The sequence below is a fragment of the Dreissena polymorpha genome, chromosome 9 (assembly GCF_020536995.1).
Source record: "Dreissena polymorpha isolate Duluth1 chromosome 9, UMN_Dpol_1.0, whole genome shotgun sequence".
NCBI classification, from domain to species: Eukaryota; Metazoa; Mollusca; class Bivalvia; order Myida; family Dreissenidae; genus Dreissena; species Dreissena polymorpha.
Window position 1 is genome coordinate 31,212,791 of NC_068363.1, and position 12,883 is coordinate 31,225,673.

Sequence of the window (12,883 nt, forward strand, 5' to 3'; positions counted from 1 at the left end):
ATGTCCAATGTAGTAAAATGGATTTTAAAATGTCTACAAAAAATAAAGCTTTATTATATTTATTAACCTGACTGAAAAAAATTGTCAGCCACCGAACTGTTCCGTTCGTGCCGGAACCCGGGATTGAACCGGGGGCCTTTAGATGATTGTTGCGTAAACAACTTCAGTCTAACGCTCTCCCAACTGAGCTATTCCGGCTGACATCATTTATGTACTGCTATTTGGTCAAGTTGTGTACATGTATAGCGATCGTTATTATATGTATTAATAAACTAATACATTGTATGTTTTCGTACCACTACGCCTTCCAATAAACTTGCTTGCGCGATAGGTCGTCAAACATTGTATTACATTGATTCTTTACTAAATAAGCAAATTAGAAAAACCACAAAATAAATATATTTTGATTATGTGTTGTTTTTATACAAAACCAGAAAGTTTCACGTATTTGCCCAGTCCCTGTGATCTTTCCCCTTTGATCAGTTGCGGATCAGTTATTAATTAAAACAATTAGCTTTGCATTATTGGCAATAAATGTTGAAATATATGTGATAGGCACAAAAGCAGTACTTATTTACACCAATTTACACAAAAAATCACCACTATGCAAGATAATCTTAAAACAAAAATATATACATTGATCCGTAAAATAACTTCTCCTCCCATAAGCGAAAAAAAAATGCATTACATACTAGTCGCCGCTCTCCAGAGCAACGCCAACAAGGGATTATAAAATATTGGCGCAAAGGGACACCTGTATATGAGAGAAGAGATAGAATGCAGTCAAGCATAAAAAGCATGAGAAACTCATGGAATAGAGCCACAAGAATCTATAAGGGGCTGAAACTTTCAATTTGTGCAATATAATTTTAGACTCATTACTGAAAATCTGTCAAAATGTTCAAGTGGGAAATTTGTTTGGAGAGCAGGATGAGGAGGAGAAATTAGGGTATAGATTTTCACTCATTTTTTAGGTTATTTTACATTAACTTCTTCATTTCTACATTGAATTACTTTAAATTTATACTGAACATCTCTTATGACAATACGGTCAATCTCAACTATGCATGGCCCCATTACCAACCCTGGGGTGCCCCTGTGTCAAACATGCGGCGTGGGGATGCGCGTCGGCCTCTGCCGCGCCATTTCTAGTTTATTATGCAATAAGATCAGAATTTGCTACTCACTTAACTTGAAAATCTAATTGAATATTACCTGTAATTTAAACATTCTAGTGAACACAAGAGATGATTTAATTTTGTTACAATTAATGAAAAAATATAACAACAAGCCATTAATGTGTTTTTGTTTCTGTATAATTGTATGCATGTATTTTATCATCCTCTATTAATTCAAGCATTACTTTTAATGTACTTGCAATATATCAAGTAATTGAACAAATTGTTAAAGGAAGTATTTTATATATAAACACATAAACATGTCATTTACCAATAAAATCAGTAATATATTAAGCTTCCAATCAAAGCTTCCAAAAAAAAGGTCATCAGATAAAATCAGGAAAAAACATGCTGCCACTCAAGAGACCACATTTATAAGTCATTCTTAATGAATATTTGTCAGCATGTTTACCTCGATACAATATCAAGGAAGAGAATTGGAATTTGGGTCTCATTTTGTATTTTATCATCGAGACTTAGTTTTAATGGTTTTTAGCCGGATTTGTTTCGAAAAAATCTCGGCTTATAGATTGATGTTGTCGGGCGGGCGGGCGGGGTGGCGGCGTGCTCGAAAATGTTAAAGTTCTTATTTCATGGTATAACTTTGGTATGCTTGGACCTAGAGTCTTCAAACTTGACATGAAGGTTGGCCAGGATTAACAAATGACCACTGGTCATTTCAAGGTCATTCATTTGAAGGTCAAGGTCACTGTGACCTTCAATATAAAAAATGTTAAAGTTGTTATAACTTTGGTATGCTTGGACCTAGAGTCTTGAAACTTGACATGAAGGTTGGCCATAACTAGTTAGTAACCACTGGTCATTTCAAGGTCATTCATTTGAAGGTCAAGGTCACTGTGACCTTGAATGTAAAAATGTTAAAGTTCTTATTTCATGGTATAACTTTGGTATGCTTGGACCTAGAGTCTTCAAACTTGACATGAAGGTTGGCCAGGATTAACAGATGACCACTGGTCATTTCAAGGTCATTCATTTGAAGGTCAAGGTCACTGTGACCTTCAATATAAAAAATGTTAAAGTTGTTATAACTTTGGTATGCTTGGACCTAGAGTCTTGAAACTTGACATGAAGGTTGGCCATAACTAGTTAGTAACCACTGGTCATTTCAAGGTCATTCATTTGAAGGTCAAGGTCACTGTGACCTTGAATGTAAAAATGTTAAAGTTCTTATTTCATGGTATAACTTTGGTATGCTTGGACCTAGAGTCTTCAAACTTGACATGAAGGTTGGCCAGGATTAACAGATGACCACTGGTCATTTCAAGGTCATTCATTTGAAGGTGAAGGTCACTGTGACCTTCAATATAAAAATGTTAAAGTTGTTATAACTTTGGTATGCTTGGACCTAGAGTCTTGAAACTTGACATGAAGGTTGGCCAGAACTAGTATAATGAAATTGATGGAAACTTCAAACAATATGTTACTAATTTGCTAATAAAAAAATTGAGATCAAACTTTCCTAATTGTCAATTCAAGTTCATATTTGTGACCTTAAATGTTATTGTTGTTCATGTATATGCATGCATTCAAAACATAACACAAGGTTTGCTCATGCCTTGAAAAGTACTTACATTTCATTTTGACCTTTGAACAATATTTCAGTAATTTAAGTATTGCATTGACAAAAACACGAAAGGTACTTTCCTGTCATTTAAATCAAAAATCCGGCTTCAATGCGGTCATCTCCGACCGCGGAACTCTTGTAATCAAATGTTTGTTTACTCATGTTTTATATAATAGTATGTATATTATAAAATGGTTGTTTGTTTCCAAGTAACAATAGTTTTTAATAAGATGTGTTTGTGAAACACTATGCCCCCCACCCATATATTTGACCTTTGACCTTGAAGCATGACCTTGACCTTTCGCTACTCAAAATGTGCAGCTCCATGAGATACACATGCATGTCAAATATAAAGTTGCTATCTTCAATATTTGCAAAAGTTATGGCCAATGTTAAAGTTTGACGCAAACCAACAAACACACAGGGCAAAAACAATATGTCCCCCAGTCTATAATAGCAAGGATCCATTGGTGTTCTTCTGATGTTTCAGGAGGCTCAAACAGAAAAGAACTTAAAGTCCCTGGATAACAAAATTGATGTTGAGATCTCTAACATGAAAACCAGGCAGGAAAAGAGCAGAAACACAGCCATATACTCTTTTATAGGTAAGAAATTTGTTACATATTACTGTACTTCAGCACCAATGGTCCCGTTCCCTCCCCGCCTAATTTGGGTCGTTCTCTGGATGAACTGGACTTTATGCATGTGCGTAACGTGTCGTCCCAGATCAGCCTTTGCAGTCTTAGCAGGCTAATCAGGGAAACACTTACCGCTTTTATGGTATTTTTTGTTTCAAGGAAGTCTCTGAAAAACAAAAATCCAGTTTAGGTGGATGGTTTCATCCCTGATAAGCCTGTGTTAACAGCAAGGGCTAATATGGGATGACACTGTACGCACATGCATTTAGCCCAGTTTTCATGGAACGCAGCTCTTTACATAATAAACAAGAATGTAAGGTTTTAAGGTCTGGGTAACAGTGATCAAGTTGGATTGTTATTAAATCATGACTATTGGAGTTAGAGAGTGGTCAACATTAATGTATTGGAGTTAGAGAGTGGTCAACATTAATGTATTGGAGTTAGAGAGTAGTCAACATTAATGTATTGGAGTTAGAGAGTGGTCAACATTAATGTATTGGAGTCAGAGAGTGGTCAACATTAATGTATTGGAGTTAGAGAGAGGTCAACATTAATGTATTGGAGTTAGAGAGTGGTCAACATTAATGTATTGGAGTTAGAGATTGGTCAACATTATGTATTGGAGTTAGAGAGTGGTCAACATTAATGTATTGGAGTTAGAGATTGGTCAACATTAATGTATTGGAGTTAGAGAGTGGTCAACATTAATGTATTGGAGTTAGAGATTGGCCAACATTAATGTATTGGAGTTAGAGATTGGTCAACATTAATGTATTGGAGTTAGAGAGTGGTCAACATTAATGTATTGGAGTTAGAGAGTGGTCAACATTAATGTATTGGAGTTAGAGAGTGGTCAACATTAATGTATTGGCGTTAGAGAGTAGTCAACATTAATGTATTGGAGTTAGAGAGTGGTCAACATTAATGTATTGGAGTCAGAGAGTGGTCAACATTAATGTATTGGAGTTAGAGAGTAGTCAACATTAATGTATTGGAGTTAGAGAGTGGTCAACATTAATGTATTGGAGTTAGAGAGTGGTCAACATTAATGTATTGGAGTTAGAGAGTAGTCAACATTAATGTATTGGAGTTAGAGAGTAGTCAACATTAATGTATTGGAGTTAGAGAGTAGTCAACATTAATGTATTGGAGTTAGAGAGTAGTCAACATTAATGTATTGGAGTTAGAGAGTAGTCAACATTAATGTATTGGAGTTAGAGAGTGGTCAACATTAATGTATTGGAGTTAGAGAGTAGTCAACATTAATGTATTGGAGTTAGAGAGTGGTCAACATTAATGTATTGGAGTTAGAGAGTGGTCAACATTAATGTATTGGCGTTAGAGAGTGGTCAACATTAATGTATTGGAGTTAGAGAGTAGTCAACATTAATGTATTGGCGTTAGAGAGTGGTCAACATTAATGTATTGGAGTTAGAGAGTGGTCAACATTAATGTATTGGAGTTAGAGATTGGTCAACATTAATGTATTGGAGTTAGAGAGTGGTCAACATTAATGTATTGGAGTTAGAGAGTGGTCAACATTAATGTATTGGAGTTAGAGAGTGGTCAATATTAATGTTTTTAATTTCAAATCATGCAAGGACTATAACTAAAAAAAAATGCTTCAGTCAATATTTGCTGGTTATTGTACTTGTCTGAAATGTTATGCTCTTAAGCTTTTTTACCATATATGGCCAGCATAACGTGGCATGGATTGTTATCGAACTTGTCTGAAATATTATGCCCACAAATATTATAACCAAGTTTCATGATAATCCAATTTAAAACTGTTATGAGCCAATATGGGACATACTTCTCTTGGACACCTACCCCTGCCAGTTGCCAGCCATGGATGTTCACATAATATGCCCTGTATATGATACAGTGAACAAATTACAGGAATACTTCTACAGTGATATGTTTTATTTAACAGCATGTGCCTTTTGGAATTTGAAGAAGGTGTGATTAACCATGAAATTATTATAAATTTCAGTATTCCATTTGTTTATAAGTGCGTGTCCAACTGCTTGTTACATTTGATATTAAAAAAGTGCTTCATTCTTATATTTCTGTATATTAAACTCAATAAACAAATTATTGAGTTTATTGGAAAAGTTTGGCATCTTTTTGAGGAAATTTTGGCGAGATTTTTGGGGGAAAATGGTACTTTTTGCCATTGGAAAACATCCTGTAATAGGCTGTAATTTTGGGCAAAATTAATCACTATTATATACTGTTGAAATGTAATACAAAATTTGTCTGAATGTTTTAACTTTCTATCAGACCTATATTTAACTGAAAAAAATATGAAATAGGGCTCTGTTTTAACAAGTTTACTCCGTAATTCTTAGAGTTGTGTTCATATTAATTTTCCTGTGAGGTCTTCAATGTATGAATACATGGGAAAAGCCATTAATCAATATCAAGAAATAAGTAGTGTCAGTTAATAAAATGTATTTTATGAATTTACAATGAGTGCATAGTAAGTATAAGAATTTACATGTAGCAAGCGCCTGAGGGAAAGGATTCCAGGGCACATAATCCTAATGGGAACCTGATCTGACAAAAATGTATCCAATGGAAATGAAATATTTGTATACGACATAATGTTATAGTTATGTTTTGGATTGTTTTTTTTTGTTCCTTATAAAGTTTAACAAAGGCAATTACCTTCCTTGACAAAAGAATGAAAAGTGCATATTTTAATATGTTAAGTATTTGATACAAATCTTTGGTTTTCTTCAGGATTTCCAAGAAAAATGGCGAAGAAGTCAGTTAACCATATTTAGGCCATGAAAATATGTACAGAAACCTTATTTACAAAGGTGCATGCATTATATATGAATTATTTAAATACACAAACATTGGTATTTAGAACAATATATATATTTTAACCCTTAAAGCGCTGGAGCTGAATTTTAAAGGCCTTTGCAAACAGCTTGGATCCAGATGAGACGCCACAGAACGTGGCGTCTCATCTGGATCCAAACTGTTTGCTATTCTGATAGTATTCTTTGAAAAAATTGAAGAAAATGCTAATTTTAGAAATTCTGCAGACGACATTTTAGCAGACGACAAATTTCCCAGCATGCAAAGGGTTAAGGCAACAAGTATCTGATTTCACACAACTAAACATTTCAAAATAACGCTATAATAATGTATATAAATGGTTGTAAAGATACAGTTAATGACAAAATGATAACATGCTATTTAAAGAAAAAACATCAGAAACCACTTCTTGTTCTTATAATGTCATAATGTGTCTTGTTCTGAGAAAACTGGGCTTAATTCATGTGCGTAAAGTGTCGTCCCAGATTAGCCTGTGCAGTCCGCACAGGCTAATCAGGGACAACACTTTCCACCTTAACTTGATTTTCAGTAAGGAGGGACTTCCTTGAAACTCAAAATACCATAAAAGCGGAAAGTGTTGTCCCTGATTAGCCTGTGCGGACTGCACAGGCTAATTTGGGACGACTCTTTACGCACATGAATTAAGCCCAGTTTTCTCAGAACAAGACACTCATAATTATCACTTGTCTTATAATTATCCCCATTCTGTTATCAATTTTTTCCTGGTCACATGTTTACTATACCCTCGCCCCAAATTTACCACCCAATAAACCACTGTTATCTATATAATATGTCTTTCACAAGAGATTTGTTACTGAAAGGAAGTGCTCTATGAAAAACATGAGGGTTGAGTATGAAATTGTTGTATTTGTTTAAAGTTAGCATATTTATAAAATCTATGACTTTCAATTCTAAATCAGAGCACTGTCAAAGTTGAATTTTTATCGAGGCTGTTTTCGGAGAAAACCCAAGCTATTGTCATAGCCAGCTCTTCCGCGGTAAAACCTTAACATTGGCTCTTAAATCAAAGTACTTCCACCTAAAACTTTGAAACTTCAAATGTAGATGCACCTTGATGAGTTCTACACGCCACACCCAGTTTTGGGTCACTAGGTCAAAGGTCAAGGTCACTGTGACCTCTAATATCAAACTTTAACATAGGCTCTAAAATCAAAGTGCTTCCACCTACAACTTTGAAACTTCATATGTCGATGCACCTTGATGAGTTCTACACGCCACACCCATTTTTGGGTCACTAGATCAAAGGTCAAGGTCACTGTGACCTCTAATATAAAACTTTAATAAAAACCTTAACATTGCCTCTAAAATCAAAGTGCGTCCACCTACAACTTTGAAACTTCATATGTAGATGCACCTTGATGAGTTCTACATGCCACACCCATTTTGGGTCACTAGGTCAAGGTCACTGTGACCTCTTTAAAAAAAAAATCTGACAAGCTTTCGTAGCCGAGCGTGGCACCCGTTATGCTGTGCTCTTTTTCGTATGAAGGTTTGCCAAATTTTAGCTTCATATCACTAGTAATTACAGGGATGCAAATTAATATAACAATGCATTCAACAAGTATATAAGTGCAAAGTGATTTCATTTCAATGTACTCGGTGAAAAGCACCTCTTCGAAAAAAATAAATCTCTGTGTTTGGTCTCTAAAAATATTTTACTATGCATAAATGGTGGTAGACAGATTAGGGTAGAACTGTAACGCTGTTTGTCTGTACGTCCATCATTGTGTCCAGATGTCGGTCAGAAAATTTCTGTCTGAGCCGTTACTTTGCCATATATTTATAATTAAAATATCTTGGTACCAATGTATGCAATATTAAGATTACGTATTGCATGTAACACCTGTCTCTGTACCTCAAAAGTCAAGTTCTGATGTGAAATATGGCTTTATAGCAGCTAATTTGAACTGCAACTTTGTCATTCATCAGGCAAGTTTAAATAAAATAACTGACCACAAATGACCACCATCAGAGAACAGCATGTTGAATGTACCAACTGCTTCAGGTCAAGGTCATGCTTAGAGGTCAAATGTCAGATTTGGCCTAAAAACAGGTTGCTTTTAACAGCATTAGAGCTTTTAGAAAAACATGGAGTTTTGGGGCATTCATGCCCTTTGAACAAATCCCCAGGTTATTATAGTTTGATTATTGATATTGTAACTTAGACATTTATGTACAAGATACTTTTTTTCCCACTCAAACAAACCGTCACATATAAATCTGTGATCCAAAGTTTTCATTTAGTTTAGAGTTTCAAGATGCATGCTATTTCAGGGAGCGAATCTTTGCTGAAACAGACAGAAACGGGCATTTCAGGGGCAAAACATAGTTGGAAGTCCAACAAAAATTATTATATGAATTTTTAAAGTGCATCAGTAAGAAAAACTAAAAATTAAAAAAACTGATTTTTCTGTAAACTATTTAGTCTAGTTTGTTTGTAAGAAATCGTGAAATTCATATGATCCACGCTTGGAACAAGTTAGATTTACATGAGGGACCTTACCTGCTATCCTCTCCACAGCAAATATGAAAAAAAGCTATCAATAATTGGGCTGTTACTATTTGATTTGTTTAGGATTAGATTTTTGTATTTTGGTGGGTAAGATGTCCATAAGAAATTTGTTTTAAAAATTTCCCATGGCAATTTTTTTGTGAAATAATTTATTAAGTAAAGTGTTGGACTTTGTAGACCTCTTTATTTTAGCTCGATTGCATTGAAAGTCCAATTCTAATCGGGACGGTCTTGAGTCTGCGCCCTGGGTAGAACCAAATATAAATGTCTCTGAAATAGTTTTTTAATGTGCTCCCACGATGGGGATCAAACACATATCCTCCCATTGACTAGGCAGTTACTATATCCACTTTGCAATGGGACATTATTAACCCATTTATGCCCAGTGGACTCTCCCATCCTTCTTAATTGGATCAATTTATTTCCAAAATTAGGGATGTCTACCATATTTATTTCTATATTTATAATATTTCATATAGAAATTCCTTTAAGCAAACAGCGCAGACCCAGATGAGACGCCGCATTATGTGGCGTCTCATCTGGGTCTACGCTGTTTGCAATGTCCTTTTTTCAGGACGCTAGGCATAAATGGGTTAAGTGGGCCTTTAAAAAGCTAGCTAACAGCCCTAAAATTGTGCCATTACATACCTTTACATACTATAAAGGCATATATATTTGATGATTCTGTCAATAAACTGAAATTGCCATTCTTAACTCCTTGGCACCACATCTTGCTATATCAACTGCTATTTGTCTCATTTCAGGTTTCCTAACAACAGGGGCTTCGCTGTTCTTTGCCTACTTGAGGTTGTTAAAGTGATCCTTGTAGATGATTATGCTACCTCATCTGTGATTCCACTATGAAAAGTCGGCGAAATGACCAATGTCCTGGTGAACAGATGGAGGAAATATAACCGAAAATGGAATTTTTTTTTGGGGGGGGGGGGGTAAGAAATTTTTATATTTTAGTTTTTATTGTGATAATCATTGAATTTTTAAAGCATTCATAAACAGTCAAGATTTAAAGACAACCTCAGTGCTGTTTTGATTTAAGTATGTTAACGTTTTTAATAGCTTGTATTTATAAAAAATACCTATTTAATGGACAAACGATGATTGATGCAGTTTTATTAGTCCCCTACCTGTTTCAACTGAGGGGACTTGTGGTTTTCGCTCTGTGCGTCTGTCTGTCACACTTTTCTGGATCCTGCAATAACTTTAAAAGTTCTTAATATTTTATCATGAAACTTGAAACATCTATAGATGGCAATATGGACACTATGCACGTCATTTCATTGTGTTATTACGTCAAACATTCTGGTTGCTATGGCAACAAATAGACTAGAAATACTGCTGAAAATGGTGGTTTTCTGGGTCCTGCGATAACTTTAAAAATTCTTCACATTTTTTCATGAAACTTAATACATGGATAGATGACAATATGAACATTATGCATTTTATTTCATTTTGTTCCTACATCAAAAATTCTGGTTGCTATGGCAACAAAAACAAAAAAATTCTGACAATGGTGGAATTTCTGACAATGGTGGAGCCGGTAGGGAACATATATTGCTTGGCAATAGTCTTGTTACTTATATACGTGGAATTTACTTCATTAGATTACTTGAAATAACTTGCAATTTTTATGCCCCCGGTAGGGTGGCATATAGCAGTTGAACTGTCCATCAGTCCGTCTGTCTGTCAGTCTGTGCGTCCGTCCGAAAACTTTTACATCGGTCATAACTTTTGCAACATTGAAGATAGCAACTTGATATTTGGCATGCATGTGTGTCTCATGGAGCTGCACATTTTGAGTGGTGAAAGGTCAAGGTCATCCTTCACGGTCAAAGGTAAAAAAAACATTGAATTAAAAATTCAAAGCGGAACAGTAGGGGCATTGTGTTTCTGACAAACACATTTTGTTGTATTGTATTGTTAAATTGTTTTGCTTTGAATTTAGAAAATTGTTCTTAATGTTTTTCTTTTTATATGGTAATTTTATTTTCAATATGTAAATAAACAAATACATTTTCAAAATCTTCATTTATATTGTACTTATAGCTGTCTTTGAAACCGCTCAAGTCAGTTTTGGGCATTTTAAAGAAAATGAAATGAATATAATAATTTAAGTTTTTATTGAAACGACTTATAAGGGAAATTATTAGTGCTGCAACAATACGCCAAAACCCGTATTGCAATATATTGTCAGTTCAAAAACCCGTATTGCAATATATCGCAATATATTGCTAACTTGTACCAAAATTATAACTTGCCAATTACCCGATAATCCTGTATATTCCAGTTTTAAAGCAAATTTTGGTAAATATTTACTATACCGGTAAATGTGCTCAAGAATAACAAGAAACACAAACATTCGCAACTTTTTTTAAGTATCAAATACATTTTGGCATTTGTTACTATTTAAAGATGTGATGAAATAACGTCCAACCAGGGCGTTTTTTTTTCGCTGAACACGCTTAATTTATCTGACGTGATGTTCCCGTTTTTATACAACACAAAATACACCCATACTTTCCATGCCACGTTCTACATGTCTGTATAATTTTTGCTTGCTTTTTATTGAGACAAAGAATAAAGCACTTTATTTGACGCTATAATTTTTTATTGTCGCATTAGCATTAAAATTTTGAAGCGTATTTCCGAAATTTGGATTACAAATTCAATAATGCTCAATTCAGAATCGAACGAAACATTTACAGCTGTGCGCAATTAATTCAACAATAATCTGTTCAAAAGCATCGAACGAATGCTCCAATGTAACAACACTTCTCCGTATAATATACTTTTCAGAATGCTATTTTTACGAAAAAAACTATTTACACTGCTTTGTTTTGTTTACCTTGTTATCATTATTTTGGATGGCTTTTCTGGACGAAATGTGAATGAATTTTTGTAAAATTTTCGTACCGGTATGATGAAAATCGTATCGCAATACAATATGCGGATTGCGTATTGCGATATATACCGATATACCGGTATATTGTTGCAGCACTAGGAATTATTTATTTAATCTGGCATATTTGTAAGACTGTGAAACATAGGTGATAGATAGTTGGTAGAAATATAAATACAAGCTTTACTTGTCAATTTCTGATCCTGTCCCTTAACATGTCACAAAAAGCAATCAATAAAAACATAGTGTAAAATACATAGTGTTTTCACATGGTTGCTTAACTTGTGGTTTACTTAATTATACATATGTTTGCAGTATTAGTGTTTTCACATGGTTGCTTAACTTGTGGTTTACTTAATTATACATATGTTTGCAGTAATAGTGTTTGACCAAAACTAAGCATTCATATTGACTTTTATATACAGTATTTTCCCAGAAAAAAAATCACTACAATAAAATGAATCTTTTTTTTGACAAAGTTGACCAACATGATTTTTTAAAGAACATTGTCAACTACTTCAACTTAATGATTTAATAAGGGTGTCACGATACGCTCACCTTACGATACGATACATATCGTAGTACAGTGTGTACGATACAATACGTATCCCGATACGCATCGTCAGATGGAAACAACATACAAACCATTTACAACCATTTTTCAATTTTATTTAAAGACCTCTACATATGTGTTATACAAGATACATAATACCATATAACTTAATGAAAGTACATGAATTGACAATTAGTTATTATTATTTACAAATCTAAAACTTTGATTAAATATGAACACGAAATTATGAATATGTTAAAAAAATACGGACTGCTTTATTTTTCTTTTACTTCGATAGATTATTTAAGTTAAAAATAAAACCTGTTTACCAACTAGTCAAACTGGCTATCTTTGCTTGTGCCGTAAAAAACTCCAAGCGCAATTCGTAGAACCAGTCAAATATTGCATCTTTTTTCGTGACGTAGGCGACACAGCACATTTTTGAGTGGTTGAAATTTAATTTTAATGGTTTCAAATAATTTGCGAAATTCTCAGGGGAATCACAAAATTTCAGCTCCTGCTTAGAAAATTCGTAGCGACTAAAGTCATGATATAAAGCAAACGTTTATACGAAATAAACGCCTACCACTTTCTTACTGATAACACAAAATGCTTCCATATTTTTATTAGAA

General features: G+C 34.2%; 3 protein-coding genes and 1 non-coding gene across 8 annotated transcripts in view; 1 reads left to right on the top strand and 3 right to left on the bottom strand.

Moving 5' to 3' along the window:
* Positions 1–12,883, bottom strand: part of LOC127845724 (uncharacterized) — a 265,031-nt gene that overhangs the window by 127,846 nt on the left and 124,302 nt on the right. The window lies entirely within an intron of this gene.
* LOC127845726 (uncharacterized) overlaps positions 1–12,883 on the bottom strand; it is a 251,690-nt gene that overhangs the window by 65,156 nt on the left and 173,651 nt on the right. The gene's annotated exons all lie outside the window — the stretch shown is intronic.
* Positions 1–12,883, top strand: part of LOC127845729 (mitochondrial calcium uniporter regulator 1-like) — a 276,089-nt gene that overhangs the window by 24,549 nt on the left and 238,657 nt on the right. The window contains exons 8-10 of one of the 3 annotated variants that reach the window (XR_008033347.1): positions 3,254–3,368; positions 6,147–6,226; positions 9,549–10,608. Coding sequence is in view for 1 of the 3 variants with exons in the window: in XM_052376837.1 (XP_052232797.1) it covers positions 3,254–3,368; positions 9,549–9,604 (171 nt within the window). In the remaining 2 variants the exon portion in view is untranslated. Of the gene's footprint in view, positions 1–3,253; positions 3,369–6,146; positions 6,227–9,548; positions 10,822–12,883 lie in introns of those variants that run through there. The other 2 variants (XR_008033346.1, XM_052376837.1) reach the window with 2 other exon arrangements.
* Positions 109–198, bottom strand: Trnaf-gaa (transfer RNA phenylalanine (anticodon GAA)). The gene is given in 2 exon segments: positions 109–144; positions 162–198. It is a non-coding gene; the product is annotated as a tRNA-Phe (tRNA).